General features: G+C 36.8%; 1 protein-coding gene across 1 annotated transcript in view; it reads right to left on the bottom strand.

The window, feature by feature from the left end:
- Positions 1-10143: 10143 nt before the first annotated feature.
- MTMR9 (myotubularin related protein 9) overlaps positions 10144-25664 on the bottom strand; it is a 55708-nt gene continuing 40187 nt past the window's right edge. The window contains exons 9-10 of the mRNA XM_025873754.2: positions 21894-22045; positions 10144-15892 (exon numbers count right to left, since the gene is read on the bottom strand). Coding sequence (XP_025729539.1) covers positions 15729-15892; positions 21894-22045 — 316 coding nt within the window. The 3' untranslated portion in view covers positions 10144-15728. The remainder of the gene's footprint in view (positions 15893-21893; positions 22046-25664) is intronic.

Raw genomic sequence — 25664 nt, forward strand, 5'->3', positions numbered from 1 at the left:
GCCGAATGAATCAGAATCTCGTTTGGCGGGGTTTGGAGGGGGAGGAGCCCAGCCTTAAGTATTAGCTTAAAGCCCAAGTGATCCCAATGTGCTGTCAAAGCTTGGTACAAAGCAGTCCCCACCCCATCTACTGAATCACAGTACGCATTTTAAAAGATCCCCAAGCGATTCTCAAGCACATCAGGATTTTGGAAAACGGCTCTAAGAAAGGTCTCTTCCAACATTAAGAATCTATGATGCTATACAATACGTCGAATTTTCTGTTTTACAGGCCCTTAGAAGGCCCATTTCTTCAACATTTTCTCATACGACATGATCCTCATTATGGGTCTTTCTCTAGTGCACTTGAACTCTAAAATCTTACAGACTTCTTAGCCTCTCAGGAAACCTTAGAGATTATACCCACTTCACAGTGGAAGAGGCGATGCCCCTTCCAGAGAAGTGAAGACATTAGCTCAAAGCCAAGGGACCAGAATGCTGACCCAGGCACTGGGGCACTGCCCTTTCTAATACACTACATCAAAGCATGAAGAGTTACTTTTGTTGTTGTTGTTGTTGTTGTTGTTTTCCCCAGAACTTGTGATGACGTCAGAGATCCTGAGCTTGCAGGGAGGGCTGTGGCTGAGTGGAGCAACCCACTGGCATTGCTGCTGGTCTGGATAGGGGAGGGGACTTGGGGGGGAGAGAGGCGTGGCCTAAACCTTTGTTTCTGAGGACCCAGCATGAAGAAGGGTTGATTTACAAGGGATTTTAAGGTGAGTGGTCTCTGGCTACCTACGATCCATTTCCTCTCTTTCTCAGGGAAGAAGTTTGGTATTAATATCATCAGCCCCCTTCCTCTTCCAGTCAAGGGACAGGCACTTCCACTGGATTTGAATCCCGGTCAGAGTGAGGGAGAGGCCAAAAACAGCAGGACTGGTCCCCACCAGCCTAGGACCTCTTTGGGGGCCCACTGCCTGCGGGTTTCCTGACTCCGGGACTGCCTTGGGTTCCTGCCCCTTTCCAGGCTAGTTCTTCAGCTTTGCCAAGTCTGTGTCTTCCTCCTACCCTTTGGATTAAGTCATCAAAGTAGGTTTCTGTTACCCTAACTTAGATTCTGATAATATTCAGACTTTCCCTCCATTTTCAGGGTTGAGATTTTGGCCCTCGGATCACAAACCCAAATAGTAAAAAATAATATAAATATCCTCTAGTCTATATTGATATAAAAAATGAATATAAATGAGGTGGAAAGGACAACTCTTTCTTACAGAAGAATTCCAGGTAGTAAATGTGGAAGAAATGAGGGACAAAGAAATCCCCCATAAGAACACCACAGCAATAATTGCTGCAGGGAACACATTCTCCCTTCCTCTGCATTTTGTTCTTTTTGTTTATTTATTTTTAAAGATTTTATTTGAGAGAGAGAGAGAGGGAGCAGGAGTAGGGTGAGGGGGCAGAGGGAGAGGGAGAAGCAGACTCCCCGCTGAGCGGGGAGCCCCAGGCAGGGCTTGATCCCAGGACCCTGAGATCATGACCCAAGTGGAAGGCAGGCATTTAACCGACTGAGCCACTCAGGTGCCCCTCTGCATTTTGTTCTATTCAGTCCCTCAATGTATTGGATGATACCAACTTAGTATTAGCCTTAGTAGGGCAGTCTACTGAATCCACTGATTCAAATGCTAATCTCATCCAGAAACATCCTCAAAGACACCCCAAAATCATATTTAATCATGGCACCCTATGGCCCCACCAAGCTGACATAGAACATTAACCATCATAGTCTCCATAGTTTTGCCTTTTCCAAAATGCCATATAGCTGAAATCATAGTGTGTAGCCTTTTCACATTGATGTCTTTTAGATAGTAACATGCATTTAAAATTTCCTCCATGTGTTTTCATAACTCTAAATAATATTCCATTATCTGGATATACCACAATTTATTTAACCATTCACCTACTGAAGGACATCTTGGTTGCTTCCAAGCTTTCTCAGTTATGAATAAAACAGCAGTAAATAACCATGTGCTCCTTTATCAAAGATTACTTGCCTATATTTGTGTAAGTCTATTTCTGGGGTCTGTATTCTGTTCCATTGATTTACTTCTCTGTTTTTTTTTTTTTTTTTTTTTTTTTTTACCAGTACTACACCATCCTGATTACTGTAGCTTTATAGTAAGTATTGAAGTTGGGTAGCATCAGTCTTCTGATTTTGGTCTTCTCCTTCAATATTATGTTGGGTATTCTGCTTCTTTGGCCTCTCCATATAAACTTTAGAATCATTTTGTCGATAACTACAAGATAACTTGCTGGGATTTTCCTTCGGATTGCAGTGAATCTATAGATCATTTTGGGAAGAACTGACATCCTGACAATATTGAATCTTCTTATCATTAACGGATTCGATCTAGTTCTTCTTTGATTTTTTTTTTTAAGATTTTATTTATTTGACAGAGAGAGATACAACAAGAGAGGGAACACAAGCAGGGGGAGTGGGAGAGGGAGAAGCAGGCTTCCCGCTGAGCAGGGAGCCCGATGCAGGGCTCGATCCCAGGACCCTGGGATCATGACCTGAGCCGAAGGCAGATGCTTAACGACTGAGCCACCCAGGTGCCCCTCTTCTTTGATTTCTTTAGTCAGATCTTTTAGTTTATTCCTAGAGATCTTTTACATATTTTGTTAGATTTATACCTATGTATTTCATTTTTGCTAACGTAAATGGTTTTGTGTTTTGAATTTCATATTCTACTTGTTCATTGCTGGTATATAAGAAAATGATTGACTTTTATATATTAACCTTGTAACCCGCAACCTGGCTATTATCACTTATAAGTTCCAAATTTTTTTTGGTCTATTCTTCCCGATTTTCTGCGTAATTATCTCAGCTGCAAAGACAGTTTTATATCTTCCTTTTCAATATGTATACATTTAATTTCATTTTCTTTCTTATTGCATTAGCTGGGATTTCCAGTACCATGTTAAAAAAGTAGTGATGAGAGGAGATACCCTTGCTTTGTTCCTGATCTTAGTGGGAAAGTTTTTTTTTTTTTTTTTTTTTTACCAATAAGTATGATGTTAGCTGTAGGCTTTTTGTAGATGTTCTTTATCAAGCTGAGGAAGTTCTTCTCTATTCTTAGTCTGCTTTGAGTTTTTATAATGAATTGGAGTTGCTATTGGTCAAATGCTTTTTCTAAATCCATTAATTGGATCATGTGATTTTTTTCTTGTTTTGCCTGTGATGTGATGGATTACATCAATTAATTTTTGAATGTTGAACCAAACTTGCACACCCAGGAGATCATGGTGTTTTTCAAATTTATTCTTCCCTTTTCTGCCTTTTATTATAATTTGTATTCTACTTACATTTAAAATAATTACTGATAAAGAAGAATTTACTTCTGCCATTTTGCTCTTTGTTTTCTGCATGTCTTATAGCTCTTTTGTCCCTCATTTCCTCCATTACTGCTATCTTTTGTGTTTATTATTTGTAGTGACTTTAGATTTTCTCATTTTTCCTCATTTCCTCCTCCATAGATATTATCTTTATGGTTACTATGAGCATCACATATAGCAACCTAAAGTTATAACAATCTAATTTGAACTGATATCAACTTTATTTTAAAGGGAAAGAGGCCTTTTTATTTTTATTTTATCATTTTTTTTTTTAGAGAGTGAGAGTGTGAGCTGGGGCAGAGGGTGGGGTAGAAAGAATCTTAAGCAGACTCCATGCTGAACACAGAGCCTGACATAGGGCTTGATCTCATGACCTTGAGATCATGACCTGAGTCAAAATCAAGAGTCAGACATTTAGCTGACTGAACCACCCAGAGGCCCCGATCAACTTAACATTAATAGCTGACTAAACCTCTGCTCTTATATAGCTCTGTCTCCCATTCTTTGTTATTAATATCACAAATTACATCATTATATATTGTGTGCCGAATCAACATAGATTTATAATTACTTTCTATGTCTTTGTCTTTTAAATCCTGTAGAGAATTAAAGTGGAGATACCATCCAAAATTACAATAATATTGGTTTTTATATTTGCCTACATTTTACATTTGCTGGAGATATTTATTTCTTGATATGGGTGTCTGTTATTGACTAGTGTTCTTTCATTTCATCTTGAATGACCTCTGTTACTAGTTCTTGTAGCCCAGGTCTAGTGGTAACAAGCTCCCTGAGCTTGTGTTAATCTGGGAATATCTCAATTTCTCCATTGTTTTTGAACATTTTTCTGGGTATAGAGTTCTCAGTTGACAAGATTTTTTTTCTTTTAATATTTTAAAGGTATCATCTAGCTGTCTTCCAGCCTCCATGGATTCTGATGAAAGATCATTTGATAATATCATTGAAGATCCTTTATATGTTCTGATTCTTTCACTGCTTTCAAGATTTCCTCTGTGACTTAGTAGTTTGATTATGTGTTTTACTGTGGGTCTCTTTGAATTTACACAACTTGGAAGTCATTGAGTTCCTTGTATTTGTAAATTCACATCTTTTTTCAAATTTGAAAGTTTTCATCCCTTAATTCTTCAAATAATTTTTCTGCTCTTTTATCTCTTTTCTCTTTCTCCAGCTCCTATATGTTGCTCCATTTGATGGTGTCCCATTGGTCTCTTAGGCCTATCCCCTTTCTTCATTCGTTTTCTCTCTGCTCCTCAGACTTGATCATTTCAGTTTACTGATTTTCAAGTTTGCTGATTCTTTCTTCTGCCTGATCAAATAATTCGTTGAACCCTTCTAGTGGACTTTTCATCTCACTTGTACTTGCAGCTCAAGAATTTGGTTCCTTTTTACAATTTCTATCTTTTTATTGATATTTGCATTATATTTGTATACTTTCCTGATTTCCTTTAGTTCTTTGTCTATGCTTTCCATTAGCTCTTTACGCCTATTTAAGGCAGTTATTTTAAAGTCTTTTTCTAGTTACTCCAATGTCTAAAATTTCTCAAGGATACTTTCTATTTTTTCTATTTGTAAAATTTCTCAAGGATACTTTTTATATTTTCTATTTGTAAAATTTTTTCTAAAATTTCTCAAGGATACTTTCTATTTTTTACAAATTTTGTAAAATTTGTTATTTTGAATGGGTCATACTTTACTGGGTTTTTGGGTTTTGTTTTTGTTTTGTGCTTGTGATTTTTTTTGTTTTTAAAAATTAGACATTTGACTATTATAATGTGGTAACACTGGAAATTAAATTCTTATCCTTTCACAGGGTTTGCTGGGGACTTTTTGTTTTATTATTATTTAAGGTTGTAATAGTCTACTAGTTTAGTTGCTTTTCTCAACTAGTTTTGCAAAGACTGTATTCCTTTTCATGTATGGTCACGGAGATCTCTGTTCCTTTAGCTCCTATTAACTTAATGTTTTGGCAGAGTTTTCTTGGAATGCCAGGAGCTTAAAAAAATAACTGGAAACAAAGGCGCTTAGGGGGCTCAGTCAGTTAAGTGTCTGCCTTCAGCTCAGATCATGATCTCGGGGTCCTGGGATGGAGCCCACATTGGGCTCCCTACTTAGCGGGAAGTCTGCTTCTCCCTCTCCCTCTGCCCCTCCCCGTCACTCACATGCTCTCTCTCTCTCAAATAAATAAATAAAATTGTAAAAAAAAAAAAACCTTCAAAAGCAAGCAAACAAAAATTACTTCTTTCAATCTTTGCAGATTGGTTCTGTGTTGTGGCCTTCCTTCAACACTAGTCTTGCACTGAGCCTAGGGATCACTTGTGAGTGAAAACCTAGGATCTTCTTAACACTTTTCTCAACATGCATCTTAATTCAGGCATGTATGTGTACTTCTAAATTGCTCCATACATACGAATTCCTTTGAATGTCTTGATTTCCCAAAGAATCTTTCCCAACTTTTCCTCCCAGGCCTTAAGTATCTTGACTGTTTTATATCTTGACTATATTTTGCCCAGGTGTTTGCAGGTTGTTAGTTCTCCTTACAGTATTTTGGGTCAAAGCCCCACTGCCTTCCAGTCTGAGTCCTGAGTTAGGTAGAAGAGAGATGAACATGTTCTGTCAGTCCTTCAGGTATCCTCTAGACAGGTTACGACAGATTTAAGCAGTGTATTTGGTCAAAGTCTGCTCTTCTCTTTTCACAACGAGACACCAGGAGCCCATAATGATAACACAGGCTGGCACTGTTTCAAGACTGTGCTGGGCAGGGATGGGACAATGGCAGGTTAAAAAAAAAAAATGCCACAAATTTTTCCTACAATTTTCAAGTCACCTTTGAATTCATTCAGCATTTGCCTTGTTACTGAAAAACTTGGACTCTTCCAGAGTTCTGACAAACTTGGATCTGAAATTTGTTTTTTGACATTTCTGTGTGGGAATACAAGGTTAGATCTGCCTACTCCATCAATTTTTAAAAAAATTTTTTATTGTTATGTTAATCACCATATATTACATCATTAGTTTTTGATGTAGTGTTCCATGATTCATTGTTTGTGCATAACACCCAGTGCTCCATGCAGAACGTGCCCTTTTTAATACCCATCACCAGGCTGACCCATCCTCCCATCCCCCTCCACTCTAGAATACTCCATCAATTTCTTAATATCACAGTATATGTGTTTTAAAGGACTTACTTTATTCTGAAATTGCACTAATTAAATATTTGTAAATTGGAAAGTAGGTATATTAAACTCATGTTATTTCATTATAAATTTTTTAAATAACAATGAAAAACATAATTTACCATCTTAACCATTTTAATGTACAGTTCAGTATTGTTAAGTATATTGTGAATATATTTTAAGTATTTCCCAGAATATACTTAACAATACTAATACTGCCTTTGGCTCAGGTCATGATCGCAGGGTCCTGGGATGGAGCCCTGCATCGGGCTCCCTACTCAGTGGGGAGCCTGCTTCTCTCTCTTCCTATGCCTCTTCCCCTTCCCTCTGCTCATGCTCTCTCTCTCAAGTAAATAAATCTTTTAAAAAAATAAATACTGAATAATATTCCACTTTTGTATATACCACATTTTCTTTATCCATTGATGAATATTTGAGTTATTTAGCTATTGTGAATATTGCTACAATGATCATGGGTGTCCAAATACTTCTTTAGATTCTTTTGGATATATAACAGAAGTAGGATTGTTGTATCATATTAGTTCTATTTTTCATTTTTTTTGAGGAACTGCTATCCTGTTTTCCATAGTGGCTGCGCCATTTGACCTTCCCACCAAATAGTACACAAGGATTACAGGTTCTCCACATACTCAACACTTGTTATGTATTGTTTTTCTGATGGTGGTCATCCTAATGGATGTGAGATATCTTACTGTGGTTTTGATTTGCATTTCTCCAACGATTAGTGATGTTGAATGTCTTTTCATAGGCTTGTTAGCCATTTGTACATCTTCTTTGGTGAAATGTCTACTTAAGTCCTTTGTCCATTTTTAAATCTGATTATTTTGTTGAGTTGTGGGAATTCTCTATAAATTCTGGGTATTAAGCCCTCATCAGACATGACTGGCAAGTATTTTTTCCCATTATGTACATTGACATCTCATTCTGTTGTTTCCTTTGATGTGCAAAAGTTTTTAAGTTTAATGTAGTCTATTTCTGCTTTTGTTGCCTGTGCTTTTGGTGTCATATCTAAGAAGTCATTGCCAAATCCAATGTCATGAAGCTTTTCCCCTATGTTTTCTTCTAGTTTTAAGTATTATGTTTACATCTTTAATCCATTGAGTTAATTTTTGTATATGGTATAAAGTAACTAAAAAAATTCTTTTGCATGTGGGTATTGTTTTCCTGGCAACGTTTTTTGGAGAGATTGTCCTTTCCCTATCATATAGTCGTGGCACCCTTATTGAAGATCATCTGCCCACATACATGAGGGTTTATTTCTTGGCTCTCCATTCTATTCCACTGATCTTTGTGTTTATGCAAGTACAATGCTGTTTTGATTATTGTAGCTCTGTAATACATTAAGCCATGACTAGTACATGATTTTAAGCTTTTGAGTCACTTTAATTCTGTCTGGTTATACGGCACAGAGTTGCATTTTACTTTATAAGCCAATCTGGAGATCTTTTTCTTTAAATAGATGAATCAAGGCCATTCACATTCTTCGGTTAAGTCTGATGTTTGGGTCCAATTGTCATTTGTTTTCTTATTTTTACTGTGTATATCATATGTTTACTGTATTTCTTTGTTGTTCCTTTGTAGTTTTTATTTCCTTGGATAGAAAAAAATGAAGTTTTTCTAGAGGTACATTTATAATACTATATATAAAGCTGGCCATAGACACCTTTGTCCTAACTTTACATTCTACAGTTTGATTTGCCAGGTTTAAATGATACCTTTAACTCCTATTACTTAAAAGACAGTCAAGGAGTTTCTTTTACTTTGTCCCTTTTTTCCTCTTATTTTAAAAATTTCATTATTTCTGTCAAAACATATCATTTCTACCCAATATTCTTCTACCCCTTGTATTATTCTTGGATCTACAAGTTACAGTATATTTAGCACTCTAATTTACATTTTTCCCAGTCATCGCTTAATTGGACGAATTCATTCACAGATTTCTCAGGAAGCACTCTTGATTATAGCATTACCTAGGGTTCCTGCGTACTTAAGAACTTTGCTTTGACTCCTAAAGTAAAAGTACAGGCTGGCTGAATATAAAATCCTGGCTCATACTTTTGCATATCTTGAAAATATTCTTATTTATCTTAGCATGTTGTTGAGAATTCCAACAACCTGATTTGACTCTTTTTGTCTAGATGCCCTGGGGGATTTTGTTTTCCTCTTTATATTTAAAGCCTAATGCTTTTACTAAGATATGTCTTGGAATTGACAAATCTAGATCCACTTCCACTCAGACATTCTTCATTTCTGGAAACTCTTCTTGAATTATAGGTTTAAATACTAGTTCTGTTCCATTATTTTTCTTCTTCAGGGACTTCCAATTATTCATACATTGGCTCTTCTTTGTGTGGCCTCTACGTTGAACTCTTTCTCTGTGATCCTTTTCACTCATTTTAAAAATTTTCACTCTGGCCTTTCATACCTTTATTTTTCATACACTTTCAGTTGAACTTGTTCTCCCTCAAGGACCTTGTAATCTCCAAGATGACTTTATCTTTATTCCTCAGATTCTGAGTTGATTCAACTCTTGTTTTCGGTCTACTTCTGTTGTAGGTTTTGTAGTTTATCACTGAGGTGTTTTCTCACATCTGCCAAGTTTCCCAAAGGTATTTATTCCTTTTGGAAAGTGTCAGTTTTCTTTTGTTCAGTTTCATTTTGGGTATTAAATTTTCATCAGCCAAAATGTTTTCTTTTTAATTTTATAGCTTTGTATGAATGTCAACTGTTTTCTGTTCACTTTGAATTCTTAAAACTTTTGAAGTTCAAACTTACAAAAGTTTTTCTTTCCTTTTCTTCCATAAACTTCATACGACCAGTTACGTTGTAGAAGGTCCCTCAATTTAAATTGGCCTGATGCTTCCTTATAATTAGATCCAGGTTGTGCTTTTTGAGTTTGTTTTTACAAAAATGGCACAAAAGGGGGGCCACTGAAGGTGGCTCAGTCGGTTGAGTATTTGACTCTTGATTTCAGCTCAGGTTGCGGTCTCAGGGTTCTGGGATCAAGCCCACGTCGGGCTGTGTGCTCAGCGTGGAGTCTGCTTACCCCCCTCCTCTCCCCACCCCTGCTCGCTCTAAAAAATGAATCTTTAAAAAAAAAATCCAAGAATGCCACAAAGGTGATGCTTTGCTCTTAGTAGTTACGATCCATGATAGTGGTATGTCCCATTACTAGTAATGCTAATTGTGCGTGGGTAAGGTGATACCTACCTGGTTCCTTCACTGTAAAGTTACTGTTTTCCTCCTTTCTAACTAGTATTTTATTTTATGTAAAGATACTTTGAGATTATATGCTTTCCCTTACAAACTCACCTGCCAGTTTTAGCACCCACAGATGATAACTGCCTAGATCAATTATTACTGCAGTGTCTGCCAAATAGTGACTTTCTAATTTTGTCATTCTTCCTGTTTCATAGGTCGCTATTATTCTAACAGAGAGCCTTCCCTTTTCCTTCATGGATTTATTCATGGTGATACAAACTGAGTACACAGAATGTATAATACATACGCCTAAATCTTTTTTTTTTTTAAGATTTTATTTATTCATGAGAGACAGAGAGAGAGAGAGAGAGGCAGAGGGAGAAGCAGGCTCCCAAGGAGCAAGGAGCCTGATGCGGGACTCGATCCCAGGACTCTGGGATCATGACCTGAGCCGAAGGCAGATGCTTAACCATCTGAGCCACCCAGGCGCCCTACATATGCCTAAATCTTGAGAGATATCTTTGAAATATTTATGTAGAAAGGTTATGATGTCTGTAGCTTATCCTCGAATGCTTCAGCAAAATAACAATACACACACAATCAGGAGTGTCAAGTCAAATGTGACAAATGTTAATTATTCAATCTAACTGAACAGTATATGGAAGATCATTGTACTGTTTTGCAACTTTTTTGTGGATCTGGCTTCCTTCAAAATATAAGGCCTATATACAGCAGTTTTGAGACACACTGCCAAAACTTTCACAGATATTTGAAAAAAAATTAAAGTCAGCCTATAGTTTTAAATTTACCAGCATTTGAATATATTCAAATTTTATTACCACTGTCTGTAGACATTTAACACTAGCATCTGTGCAACAGTCCTCTGAGGCAGAGAGCACACACACACAAATCTTACATACCAAGATAACAGTACCATGTTCGACAAGACTGTTTCATGATTAAGTAAACCAAGCTTGACAAAGCAGCTGACTCATGATGAATGATTCCAGTTTTAGTACATAAGTGAAGTGATCACATAGGGAACATTAAAATAATATTAAAATGTTACAAAGACTTTAAAAAAGTTTAGAATTCTTCCCTAAGACTTTATATAGGCAGGTTCACATAACAGAAACCTGTCCATTACAGCACTCTGAGGTTTTAGCAAAGCATACGTTACAGACATATTTGCCATACAGTGCAATTTTATTGTGTAAGACATGAATAATAGTGCACTTAAATCCAAGAGTCACATTCAAATATATCAAGAATACAATCCAAATACCCGGCTATTGAAGAAATACATATTCTTTTTTTTATATAACTACATTGTGCAAGTACATTTTTAGTGTAGATGGTAATAATCTATAAGGATTCTAAGCAACACAACTCAGTGTACTTGTGTAGAATAATCCACGTCTCCAAAGATATGTGCATTTTAAAAGTGAAGAAAATGGAAAATGTCTTGGGCAGAGACACGGGCAGTGTTGCACAAGTTGTTTTTATTACAAATTACCAATACACTTAATCTGTATACTCACAGGTAGTTAAAACAGAATGGTTCTAAGCATCAGGAAGCTCTCATCAGGAATTATTTTTTAGGACAATGTAGTGTCTACAGTGAGCCCCACTATCTTTCACTGAATTAAGCACAAACTACAGTTCCACAACGAGTTCAAAAATAGGACTTTCTTAAGGGGAATTTAGATAAGAAGTTCACACCTTCCCAAACCTCATCCTACAGTTTCATAGGGTCTCGTCTGAGCTACTGGTTTAAAGGAAGAAGATGCTGTGGACACGATATAAAGACTGAGTGATGGGAGAAATAGTTTACTTAAGAAAAAAAATCAGAAAACTGATACGATAAAAAAATTAGCACTTCGTATCATCTGAGAATAAATATTAATGGAGAAATCAGTCTTTAAATGTTTTTTGTTAAGATGGTGAATTACATAAAAATACTATCTGGTAATAACTTAGGATATCAGCTCTGGAGGGGGAAAAGATCTAACCCACATTAAAGAATAATAAGTAATCTATGTTGTCTTGAGGTATAATAAACCTGTACCAGATGTACTGAATGATTTCATTCTCTGGGAAATTTCAAAGCTGCCAGAACAGGGGCAAATTCTAAAATTTGCCTTTTTTTTGGTCCAGGAAATAACCTTCTGATAAAAGGTGCTCATGATAACCTCTTGTAGTTACCAAAATTTTGCCTCAGGTTGGGGTCTGACAGTAAGTGAACCTGATGAACTGGTTAAGACTGACAGTTAAAATAGCTAATTCCGAAACCAGATTAACCACAAGAGTTACATCTCTACTAAGCAGATTTTAAATTTTTAAAAATTATTTACTTTTATTTATTTATTTATTTATTTATTTATTTATTTATTTATTTGTAGGAGAGAGAGATAGCATGAGCAGCAGGGAGAGGGAAAAGCAGGCTCCCCGCTGAGCAGGGAGCCCGACATGGGGCTCGATCCCAGGAGCCTGAGATCATGACCTGAGCCACCCAGGCACCCCGATTTCTTTTTTTTAAGTACAGCAAAACGTTCCTTCTATTTTTCACTTCAAGAGACAAACTACTGATCAGATCTTTCCCATGATACTGATTTTTTAAGTTAATATAAATACTCAAAAGCTAAAATATCACTAAATTTCATCCTTTAAAATGAAAAGTAATGACATATCACCTCTGTAAGTCAGGCCTCAGAGTTCAAAGAAAAGCTTTTAAATTACCCATATGGGATCTGAAATGACTATTGTCTTCCAAAGTTTCCCAAAAATCACTTTAAAATCTTGTTTCAAAGGCCTAATTTTTCTCAGAAACAAAATATATTTATAGGTTGTTTTAATTCTATTAGATTTTATTAACTTTCTGCTGTTTTCTTCCCATTTAATAAAACCAGAATGAAAAATTTTGACCAATTACTGAAAAAGTCTTAACCACCCAAAAAGTTTCAAAATCTTAATATAATCAACCATGTTCTTGTGGTTTCTAAAAAAAAATTGTTAATTTAAAATCTAAGGATCCTTGTACTGCCGATAGAAGACTGTAGCAATCTTTTGTATTTTTAGAATATTCTCTGTAGGACCTACTTTTGCATCCCCAAAATGTAAACCAGCCTTTACTATAAATGAATACATACGATGCTTAATATATATAAACTTGATTTTCTCTCACTTGGTTATTATTGGCTCCTATGGGGTAATTCGCTTGCTCACTAATTCTGCCACCACTCCCTTCATTCAAGTTTTTAAAGCCACATTTATCAAAGCTAATTCTCCAAACTTAATGTTTAACAAGTATCTTCTCATGAGTATATCCACTGTATGTATTCTTCTTATCCAAGGAATGGGTAACTTCATAATATTACTAAAATCCCTCTTTAAATTATATTGATAATGCACGTCTGACACAGTTCTTGAGTTTGGGAAAAACCCTGATATTTGCATTATTTGATGTTCCCTTTGAAAATACACTGATATCAAAGTTTGTTTTTATGACCTTTAAACAGAACTGAGGTTTGCACAATCCCTAATTATAAATTAATACTAAAATGCAAACTTGTCCAAATAGCTTAAGATCGCTGCCTCGATAAAAGAAAGAAAAAGATGGTGATTAACATAACAATAAAAAAAGAAAAAGAAACACTATGCTATTATTGGACTATGTCTCACACATAAAAACGTTCATCAGGAAGACAGGTATAAATTGATGGCATATACTTTCTCCATGACCGAGCCTAATAGAAGCTCCCACCCACAGAAGCCCTATGGCTAATCAGTGTCACCAGTGGGAGTCACTTCTAAAGAATCACTAAAAACAAAAACAAAACAAAACTCCAAATGGTTTTCCTTATGGGTCCGTTAAGTGAGAAGAAAAGAGCTCCTTCAGATCTACTCTTGAGACAAAAATAGGAGCAAATAAAAAGATCAGTTGCATGAACAAATACAGCAAGTAATTTTAAGGGGTAATAAAAAAGCTGGAGTATTTCCTCTTTTAAAAGATTAATATAAACATTTCACACAACATGGAGGTATCGACAGCAAGATCTCCTTTGCTCCTTGCTGTAGCCTTTTTGTGATGGCTTTTTTTTTTCTTTAAAGATTTTACTTATGTATTTGACAGAGAGAGACACAGCGAGAGAGGGAACACAAGCAGGGGCAGTGGGAGAGGGAGAAGCAGGCTTCCTGATGAGCAGGGATCCCGATGTGGGGCTTGATCCCAGGACCCTGGGATCATGACCTGAGCCGAAGGCAGACGCTTAATGACTGAGCCACCCAGGCGCCCCTTTGTGATGGCTCTAATGCCTGAAGACTCATGACTATAGCCAAGAAAATAAGTCGAGAATAAATCTGAGCTTAGAGAAGAAGGCAGGCAAATATACCAAAGGAGAGTTCTGATATGTGTTGCTGTTCTCCAAGCCTTTTGCTACCAGTCCAAGGAAACAGAAAAAAGATAAAGTTTGGGAAACTGGAGATAGAAAGTATTTGCTGTTTTCTAAGGTGTCTGAATGTGGCCATTGATTATGCTAGACTAGATATTTTTTAAATTTTATTTTTAGCTCAATACATAGCTCTAAAGCAGGGTTCAGTTTTGGTGTGCTTTACACTGAAATGGTTATATACAGAGGGGGTGGAAATGGTTATTAATCAGTTACTCTTCCACTATCCTTTTAATGGAAAACTAGAATTGACAGTATTTATTAAAATGAACAGTGCCACAAAACAGAAATGTATATAGAAAGCACTGAACCACAAACTTGTAGAGTTGCAGGACTAAACAAGCATAGCATAAATACAGGCATAACATTGACACATTTCAATCTGTTTCTGCAGTTTAAAACATAGCTGTGTCATGTTCATCAACTTTCACCTCCACTTCAATTAGATTTGCCCAACATATAATGAACAAATCAGCAGTCAGGATAAATTTTCAAAAGGTTCAAGCCAACGTGAAAGGTTTAAGCTTAGGATTAGTAAACTCTCAGAATACTTAAAAATAAAACAAAACATAATAAAACTGAACACACATACATACATGAAACAGTGCAGTAAGAACTTCAGACAAGGGCAGTGCATTTCTGGTTTAAGGAAACCATATTTGTAGCTTAATTATAACAAACATCTATCCTAAATGATGGTTTAATGGGATATCCAGCATTTGATATGCATTTAATATGTATGGTCAAAAAACCTGAAAAACCAATTCAACAGTTAACAATACCGTATCAGTAACAAATTCCTACTTTATTTCTATATTGCACATACTTTTACTGTCTACTGTTAAAATTTACTTCTTAATCTAAATATCAAAGGATTATACCTATAACCTTTGTAAAAATATTTACCTTGAATAAATATTCAGATTTTCCTTTCTTAACAAACCAGAATGAGAATGAATTCAGCTCTGTTAATCCAAAGCTACTTTAAAGAGAAGGGCAAAGGTATTGGAAACAGCATGTTAATCACAAAATTCTTGGTTTAACAACCATTTCAGTTTTGAAAAATATTTCTGTATTTGGAGTGTTTACGTCTGATCTTTTTTAAAACTAACACATATTCCCTAAAGAGATTAATCATATCCTTGACTGGTCTGGAGCACTGTTTTGGAAAGTAGACACAGAAAAAAAACTTAGATTAAATGGCATATAACACAAATGGCATTAAATAGGTCACCTGTTTCACATAAAATAAAATGACTAGCACCTCCTTTCTGCTCCCAAAGTAAAGAGGCCTAACAGGCCACATGAAACATGAGGAATTACAGTAACTTTCATTCATAAAGTACTGAGAAATCCACTACATTAGAGGGTTCTCACATCTAAAGCCTTAGGTTCAAGGCTACTGTGTAAAAGTGAACTGAAGGGCCAAAGGAGAGAGGGATGGGACTCAGGTCCAGGAAGGTCCTTATTTATGTCGGTTGTGGGAGATTTTTCAGGGACTCTCCTGCGTCCCATCCTCAGTTTCCAGTTCCGCCAACTGCCTCCTGAGTACATTTACTTTTGCTTGTAATTCCTTGTTATATTCAATGATGTTAACCATTTCTTCATAGGCTTCATCCAAATACTTGGAGGATCTGTTCCAACGTAGGAAAATACCTATTGAATCCAGGAAAGGAAGACAGAAGGCAAAAAGATACATACAATGGATTAACATTATTCCATCATTATACATTCTTTTTTCTTTTTCCTACAATTCACACCTATGTTTTATTATACTCTGGAAGAAGCAGGAATCCTGAAGTACTGAAAGTGTAACAAAATACACTAAAAACATCACTATTTCTATGTACATAATCATTCATTCTTCAACCTCCCCCCACAAAATTATGAAATGGATTAGAACACTATTCTCTGATATATCCAGGATTATAAATAAGCTGGTAACTTAAAACGCCATAAATTTTCCAGTTTCACAATACAGTGAATTACAGAATTTCAATTACAGAACTTTACTCAGACCCGTAGGACCTCATACATGTGTAAAATCACTTTCACTAGAAAAGTGAGAGTTAGAGCAACTGCTGAACCATACATATTGTTATTTAAAACCCTAAACTTCCCAACAAACAAAAGCTTAGGACCAGATGGCTTCACAGGTGAATTCTACCGAACATTTAGAGAAGAGTTAATACTTATTCTTCTCAAACTATTCCAAAAAGGTGAAGAGGAAGGAATGTTTCCAAACTCATTCCATGAGGCCAGCATTACCCTGATACCAAAACCAAACACACACACACAAAGCAAGAAAATTATAGGCTAACAGCCCTGATAAACACAGATGCAAAAATCCTGAGCAAAATATCAGCAAAGTGAATTCAACAATACATGAAAAGCATCACACACCATGATCAAGCAGGATTCATTCTAGGGATGCCAGGATGGTTCAATACCCACAAGTCAATCAACACAACATGCCACATTAAAAAAAAGAAGGATAAACTCATGTGATCGTCTCAACAGATGCAGACAAAGCATATGATAAAATTCAACACTCATTTATGATTAAAAACTCACAACAAACTAAGTATAGAGGCCATATATGACAAACCAACAGCTAACATACACAACAGTGAAAAGCTGAAAGCTTTTCCTCTAGATCACAAACAAGACAAGGAGGCCTACTCTTACTACTACTTTTACTCAACACAGTATCAGAGATCCTAGCCCAGAAATCAGACAAGAAAAAGAAATAAAAGGCTCCCAAATAGGAAAAGAAGCAACACTGCCACTATCTGCAGATGACATAATACTATATACAAGAAATCCTGATGACTCCACCAAAAAACTATTGAAACTAATAAATTCAGTAAGGTTTGAAGAATACAAAATTAATACACATATATTCACATTTTTATATACTAATAATGAACTATCAGAGAAATTAAGAAAAACAATTCCATTTATAACTGCATAAAAAATACCCAGGGATAGGAGGAAGATCTTTCACTAAAGAAGTATAAGACCTGTACTCTGAAAACTGTAAGACATTGATAAAAGAAACTGAAACAGCACAAATAAATGGGAAGATATACCACGCTCATGGACTGGAAGAATACTGTAAAATGCCCATACTACCCAAAGCATCTACAGATTCAATGCAATCCCTATCAAAAGACATTTTTCACAGAAATAGAACAAATAATCCTAAAATCTGTATGAAACCACAAAAGACCCCAAATAGCTAAAGCAATCTTGAGAAAAGAACAAAGCTGGAGGTATCACCTTCCCTGATTTCAAGATATACTACAAAGCTACAGTGACCAAAACACTATGTTAACAGCACAAAAACAGACACACAGACCAACAAAACAGAATAGAGTCCAGAAATAAGCCCACACTTAAGACAGTCAATTAATCTTCAACAAAGAAGGCAAGAATATATAGTGGGGAAAAGATAGTCTCTTCAATAAAGGATGCTGGGAAAACTGGACAGCTACATGCAAAACAATGTACTGGACCACTTTCTTACATCATATACAAAAGTAAACTCAAAATGGATTAAAGATTTAAATGCAAGAACAGAAACGATAAAACACCTAGAAGAAAGCATAGGCAGTAGCTCTTTGACATCAGTTTTAGCAGTAATTTTTTGGATATGTCTTGTCAGGCAAAGGCTAACAAAAGCAAAAATGAACAAATGGGGCCACATCAGACTAGAAAGCTTTTGCACAATGAAGGAAACCATCAACAAAGGGCAACCTACTGAATGGGAGAAGATATTTTGAAATGATATAACTGATAAAGGGTTAATATAAAAAATATAAAAGAATCACATAACTCACTATCAAAAAAAACCAATCCAATTAAAAAATGACATTTCTCCAAAGAAGACATATAGCTGGCCAAGAGACACATAAAAAGATGCTCAACATCACAAATCATCAGGGTAAAATGCAAATCAAAACCACAATGAGGTATTAGCTCACACCTGTCAGAATGACTAGTGATCAAAAAGACAAGAAATAACAGCCATTGGCAAGGATGCAGAGAAAAGGGAACCCTCATGCACTGTAGGTGGGAATGCAAAATTGTGTAGCCACTACAGAAAACAGTATGGAGGTTCCTCAGAATATTAAAAATAGACTACTATATGATTTCGCATTTCCACTCTCTTGTATTTATCCAAAGAAAATGAACACACAAATTCAAAAAGACATATGCATCCCTATGTTAACTGCAGCATTATTTATGATAGCCAAGGTATGGAAGCAACCTAAGTGTGCATCAAAAGATGAATGGATAAAGAAGATGTGGTATAGATACACCACAGTGGAATACTACCCAGCCATAAAAAAGAATGACATCTTCCTATTTGCAACAATATAGATGGGCCCAGAGGGTATTATGCCAAGTGAAATAAGTCAGGTGGAGAATGATAAATACCACATAATTTCACTTAGATGTGGAATCTAAAAAACAAAAGCAAAACAAAACAAACAAAAGAAAACAGAAACACAGATACAGAGAACAATCTGATGGTTGCTACAGGGGAGGGAGATGGGGTGATGGGACAAAATAGGGGAAGGGAATTAAAAGGCACAAACTTCTACTTATAAATAAGACATGGGGATGCAACGTATAGCTTAGGGAACATAGTTAATAACAGTGTAACAATTTTGTACGGTGACAGGCTGTAGCTAGACTTACCATGGTGATCACTTTGTAATGTATGCAAATGTTGAATCACTATGCTGTACACCTGAAACTAATATATGTCAACTACACTTCAATTAAGGAAAATAACAGAAAGCCTAAACTTCAGTGCGCTCTCTCCCTGTCTCTTAAGAGGTGGTCTTACAATTCTACAGGCACGTCCTTCTTTTCCTAATAATTATCCTTTTATTATAGACTAAAAGGAAACATTTCCTCATCTGCATAGATCTACATTAGCTATATCATCCCAACATCATGGCTTAAAGACATTCAAATAAAGAGCTACAAAACCTTTCCAGGCAGCAATATTGTCAGTAGCTGATAAGTTCACAAAGGTTTTATAATTCTTTAAAACACTTTCTATAAACCAAACTTCCAGAACCCTAAAGCTACTCTCTATCAGAAAGGGAAAACAGAAACATAGCTTAAAGACTGGACTTTGTTGATTTTTCCATTATATGAGCTTGTATTTAAAATCCTGTTCTTCAATTCAGGAATTACTTAATACTAATGGCTAACTATGATGTAAATATAACAAGAAGAGAGACATTTTAAGCTCATTATACAACCCATATACCCACTATGATAAGATTTTACCTCACACAGAATTTCTTCCATTTCTAAGTTGGGGCACTAACCACATATGGAAACTCTGTTCTTAATGGAATGGTAGGAATTCATTCATGTAACAAGAAGATCTCCTCCAATCAGTTCATCTCTAAACTCTCAATGAGGTTTGGTAAAAACTAGTTAAATCGTCCCTCAGGCCATCCAACTCCAAATCTGGCTTTTCTCCCAAGCAACATGACAGTGGCTTCTAGGTAAACTGTCCCAGAAATCTTTAACAAAAAGTTTGGCTGTAATCTCTCATTTAAGAGATCACTTATCCTGTACCAGTGACTACAACAATGAAGAAAGTAAGCAAAGAGAAGTTCTGAGCAGCCAAAAATTCCCAAAGCACTAAAGCTCAGACCCCGAGAACCTGGAGACTATCTGAGGCCACTTTCCCACAATTCTAACCTGGGGACACCTAAACAGATAAGATTAGAAGCATAAACTGAGGAGGAAGGAAGCAGCTAATGACAGATATGCCAAGAGGAATGAGACGTGAGAGCTGACATCCAGAGAAGTGACAGAAACAGACTTAGTCTCAAACTGAGAGAGCAAAGCAATCTGAGGCCCTTTTACAGATAAAGGGCAAACAGTTTCCCACACATGAACTGCCCTTGTGGGCATAACATATTAAAATGTGGTGTAACAACTGACATTTATGGTAATTCAGTTCAATTACCAAACAGCTAGCACCTTGTGTGTAGGCTTTGTGCCGCCTAATAGAAAGATGAGGGGCGCCTGGGTGGCTCAGTCAGTTAAGTGTCCGACTCTTGGTTTAGGCTCAGATCATGATCTTGGGGTCATGAGATCAAGTGCCTCATTGGGCTCAATGCAAAAGTCGGCTTGAGATTCTCTCTCTCCCTCTCCCTCTGCCACCCCCCCATGCTCTCTCTCTCTCAAATAAATAAATAAATAAATATTTAAAAAAATACAAAAATGAATAAAGATGTACTTAATACCTTCAAAATGATTAAAAAGGAATGGCATTTTGTAATCTTTGTTTAAGGGATGGCTAATATAGTTCAGATAGGTTTTGGTCAGCTTTTTAAAGACAAGCTTTGGTATTTATGGAGATAAATTTCAGGAGTCTGAAAAATTTATGTAGGTTAAATACCTTCTTTAGAATGAATTGGAAAATTAAGTATGGATTATTGTTCCACATGAACAATGAGATATGTGCATCACTGCACTGATAGCATTATGTATGTTTGTAGAACCTTACTAGGATGACTAGTTCATTAACCCTTCAATAGCATTTAACAGAGGAACCTTTCCCAACGGCTGCTTAATAAAGGAAACAGAAACCATTTCCTTGGAGCTTACGATTTATTCCTGTCCCAACTACCTACCAACTTTCTTACACAAAAAGTAATGTAGTTTCCCTCATACCCATTAGAATGGCCACTACCAAAGGGGGGAAAAATCTGAAAATAACAAGTGTTGGCAAGGATGTGGAGAAATTGGAACCCTTGTGCACTGTTGGTGGAACTGTAAAATGGTGCAACTGTTACGGAAAATGGTATGGTACTTCCTCAAAAATTAAACAGAATTATCATATGATCCAGCTATTCCACTTCTGGGTATATACCCAAAAGAATCAAAAGCAGTGTCTTGAAGAGATATCTGTGCATCTGTGTGCCAAAAGGTGGAAGCAACCCAAGTGGCCATCAGTGTATGAAAGGGTAAACAAAATGTGGTAAACACATACGATGGAAAACTATTCAACCTCAGACATTCTGACACAGGCTACGATATGGATGAATCTTGAGGACATTATGTTAAGTGAAAGAAGTCATTCACAAAAAGACAAATACTGTATGATCCCACTCACATGAGGTATCTAGAGTTGTCGAACTCATAGACACAGAAAGCAGAATGGTAGTTACCAGGGGCAATGGGAAGTTGTTTAGTTAAGTATACAGTCAGATTTGCAAGAAGAAAAGTTCTGGAGACCTGTTTTGCAACAATAGGAATGTACTTGACAAGAATGAACTGTATACCTAAACATGGTTAAGTTGGTAAAGTTGTAATCACGATTAAAAATAGTAATGTATCTTCCCACCGAGCGAAAATATCCAATATAAACAGCAGTATCCACTGAATAATCACTGTTCATTTCTGAAATGGGGACTGAACAAAAGAAATGCGACTAGATAATGGATGTGAAGGAGAGAACCATGCCCGTGCTGCGAAAAAAGTAGCAGTTACACACAGGTCTGAGGGTCAGGTCCACTCACCAGCTTCAAATACCAACAACAGTAAGTACTCAAGAGGCAGTTCAGAGAGGGTCCTTGACTACTGATAAAAAGTCTGCAAAGGATGCAGAGCTTACCTTCCCATAGCTGAAGACTCTGTGGAGCAACTGAAGGCCAGATGACAAGATTGTTGGCTTCAAAGAGAGGATTGGTGAACTTCCTCAGTTCACTGGGCCGATTGACCCAGGACCACAGAGACATCGTTTTCTGCTGCAACTTCAACTTACATCTGATTAAGGAAGAAAACTGCCATTAAAGCAATTAAATGATAACAACTACTATTAAATGCTCCTCCCAAGGGGACAGTCTCTCTTCTCTGTATGTTAGAAGGCAGAACACAAAACTTTTAACAGACAAATAAAATAGTGTAAAATAAAAATATTCGTCAGAAAATTCAACCAGCATTGTAACTCAATAACAGCACAACCCATACAGCTTCAGAATCCTTCTCAATCAGCCCTACTCATAGGATCTACCAAATGGCAATCAGAATGGGAGATAAAATGCATTTGTGATTCCTTTATTAAGGCTAGTTCTGGGAGATATTAGTAAGAAGTCCATAGTCAAACGTATTATTTAAATGCTGAATTAAAGTTATATATGTTGCTTTATTGAAGAGTGTCTTAAAGTCCTTAACAATTACTTTGTGACTTTTTGAGAGAGGACTACATTATACCACATTACCCAAATTTAACCAAGGTAAATCACCAATTCTCCCCCTCCCCCAGGAGAGTATAGTCTAGGGGTTAAGTTGAACATGCTTTAAGAAATGGCAGGATTCGGGGTGCTTGGGTGGCTCAGTTGGTTAAGCATCCAACTTTTGATTTCAGCTCAGGTATGATCTCAGGGTCATGAGATCAAAATCCACATCAGGCTCTATGCTAGGTGCAGAGCCTGCTTAAGTTTCTCTCTCCTCCTCTCCCTCTGCCTCTCCCCCCCAGCTCCCGTGTGTGTGTGTGTGTGTGTGTGTGTGTGTGTGTGTGCGCGCGCACACATGCACGACCCCCAGTTTTCTCTAAAAAAAAAAAAAAGAAAGAAAGAAAAGAAATGGCAGGACAAGAACTAGATTTCTAACACATTTAAGTGCCACGAAGCATTGCCTTTGTGATGATTATTTGTATGTGATCTTTTTTTAAATTTAGATTCAATTAGCCAACATATAGTGTATCATTAGTTTCAGATGTAGTGTTCAATAATTCATCAGTTGCATATAATCCCCAGTGCTCATATCACCGTATATAATCTTTAATCTCCTAAAAAACAAAAAAACCCAAAACCAAAATATAACAGCAAAGCCTTGTTGACATATACAACTTTGTTTTTTGTTCAGCATTTTAAAAGCATATCTAACCATTAGTGTAATACCTTTTAACACTGCTTGGTATTAGTCTCTATCAAAGAAACTGTAAATACGCTTCATTTCACATACTGACTCCCAACTGCTAAAGGTTACCAATTATCTTTCCTTTTTTAAAGCATCAGATGACATAGAACATCAAGGACTTGCTGTCACATTCAGTAGAATCAATGTGCCAGCCAGAGTAATACCGTGGGGTTCTGTGTCAAAATGCCATCAGTGGTTAAGTTCCAGGCTTGTGGCTAAGCAGGTGATAGAAGATTCAAGGAAGAATGAATGAATGAACTGACATTTTTAAAATGCCTATTATGTGACAGGTATTATGCTAGTTTTCACATGTGCGTCATTTGATCCTCACTATAACCCAGTGTGGCAGAGATTATTTTTGCCTTTAACATGAGCAGAACTAGATTCAGAGAAGTCGTATGGCTAGTAAGTGGCAATAGTAGAGATTCAAACTCAAATCTTCTAATTTCAAGTCTTGAATATTTTCCATGAAAGTACATTGGAGAGAATGAGGAAGGAGCTGATGACAGTAAAAAGGAAGGTAGCCCAAGTTTCTCAGAGCATAGTTTAAAATGTTCCACGTAGGTGTGGGACTTCTGGAATGGTAGGGTAAGGACCTCTGTGTATCTTCTCCAAAAAGTAATGAAAACAGTGGCAAAAACAGTCAGAATAAATACTTTCACGACTCGAAATTAACAAAAGGCTTGTGACAATCTGAGGAACACTCATTCAAGAAAAACTAATGAACCTCTGAAAGAACAGGACTCGGAGCATTTTAACTTGGCCAATGCCAACACCCTTTCCCCGGCTCCGCACTATCACTGCAAACCAGCAGCCTTGTCGCCACTGGAGGGGCAGACCAGCTTTGGAGCTCCTCAAAAAATACCACCCCCAGAGCACTGTCACGATTTGATGTTTCTTGCAGCTTCCTGGTAAAGCCTCCTTGGTAGAGTCTTGTAGTTATTTGACAGGACTCACAGTTTGAGGTTCTCAGAGGGAAAAGCCCTATTCCCCAGGGTATTTGTCAAAAACAATGAGAGGAAACTATCTAACAGCACAGTTGCCTGAGGCTGTCATGCCAGTTGAGGCAAATAAGAGCCTAGGAAAAATAAAAGATCTGGGGAATGAGATGTCCCTGGGGAGCAGGGGGTGAGATGGGGGCTTTGTAAAGCTCTGACATATTCCTGCAAATTCAAAAGGGTATGCACATACCTAGGAAATGCTTGAGATAGCCCCAATTCTTTCTCCTCTGGCTGAACCTGAGGCCCTGTATAAGCTGAAGGCTAAAACAGAGCTGTGAACTACCTGAGTGTTGAAGTCATGCCTAATAACACACATAAGGTCCCTGAGCAAAGGAGGAAAAAGTTATTCATTCAGAAGGTAGAGGATCTAATTTCCAGATTTGCCATATTATCTAAAACATCAATTTTCAAAAAAAGCAAATTACAACACATACAAAGCAATAGGAATGTGTGGTCCATACTCGGGGAAAAAAAAGCAGTCAAAAGAAATTGTCCCTTGGAGAGGGAGGACATATTGAACTTACTAGACAAAGACTTTATTTTATTTAAGATTTTTATTTATTTATTTGGGAGCAAGCAAGAGAGAGGGTGAGCATGAGTAGGGGGAGGAGCAGAAGGAGAGGGAGAAGCAGACTCCCCGCTGAGCAGGGAGCACCACTAGGGGTCGAACCCAGGACCTGGGATCATGACCTGAGCTGAAGGCAGATGCTTAACCGACTAAGCCACCCAGGCACCCCACTAGACAAAGACTTTAAATTAGCTTTCATAAATGAGTTCGAAGAGCTAAAGAAAAATGCCTGAAAAATTAAAGGAAAGTATGATAACAATGCTATACCAAATGGACAATGTCAGTAAAGAGGTAAAAATTTTAAAAAGAACCAAAGAGAAATCCTGATTTGAAAGTATAACTGAAATGAAAAAATGACCACAGGAGCTCAACAGTAGACTTAAGCTGGCAGAAGAATCAGTGAATTCGAAGATAGGTCAATTGAGATTATTAATTTCTGAAGAAAAGAAAGAAAAGTTGAAGAAAATTGAAAAGAATCTCCAAACTTATGGAATACCTCCAAACCTATGGAATACCAACATGCACAATGGGAGTTCCAGAAGGAGAAGAAAAAAGGGCAGAACAAATGTCTGAAAAATAATGTCTGAAAACTTCTCAAATGTGATTCTACACACCCTGGAAGATCAAGGAACTCCAAGGAGGATAAATTCAAAGTGTCCACACTAAGACACATCAGTGTCAAAAGCCAAAGAAAAAGAGAATTGTAAAACCAGTAAGAGAAAAATGACCCATTACATACAGAGGACCCTCAATGAAAGTAATGGCTCACTTATCAGAAACCATGAGGCCAGAAAGCAGTGGTATGACATATTCAGGGCACCTGGGTGACACAGTTGGTTGTGGTCCAACTCTTGGTTCATCTCAGGTAGTGATCTCCAGGTCATGAGATTGAGCC

This window comes from Callorhinus ursinus, unplaced genomic scaffold, assembly GCF_003265705.2.
Source record: "Callorhinus ursinus isolate GAN/ISIS: 27379988/994484 unplaced genomic scaffold, GSC_fseal_2.0 scaffold4, whole genome shotgun sequence".
Lineage (NCBI taxonomy): Eukaryota > Metazoa > Chordata > Mammalia > Carnivora > Otariidae > Callorhinus > Callorhinus ursinus.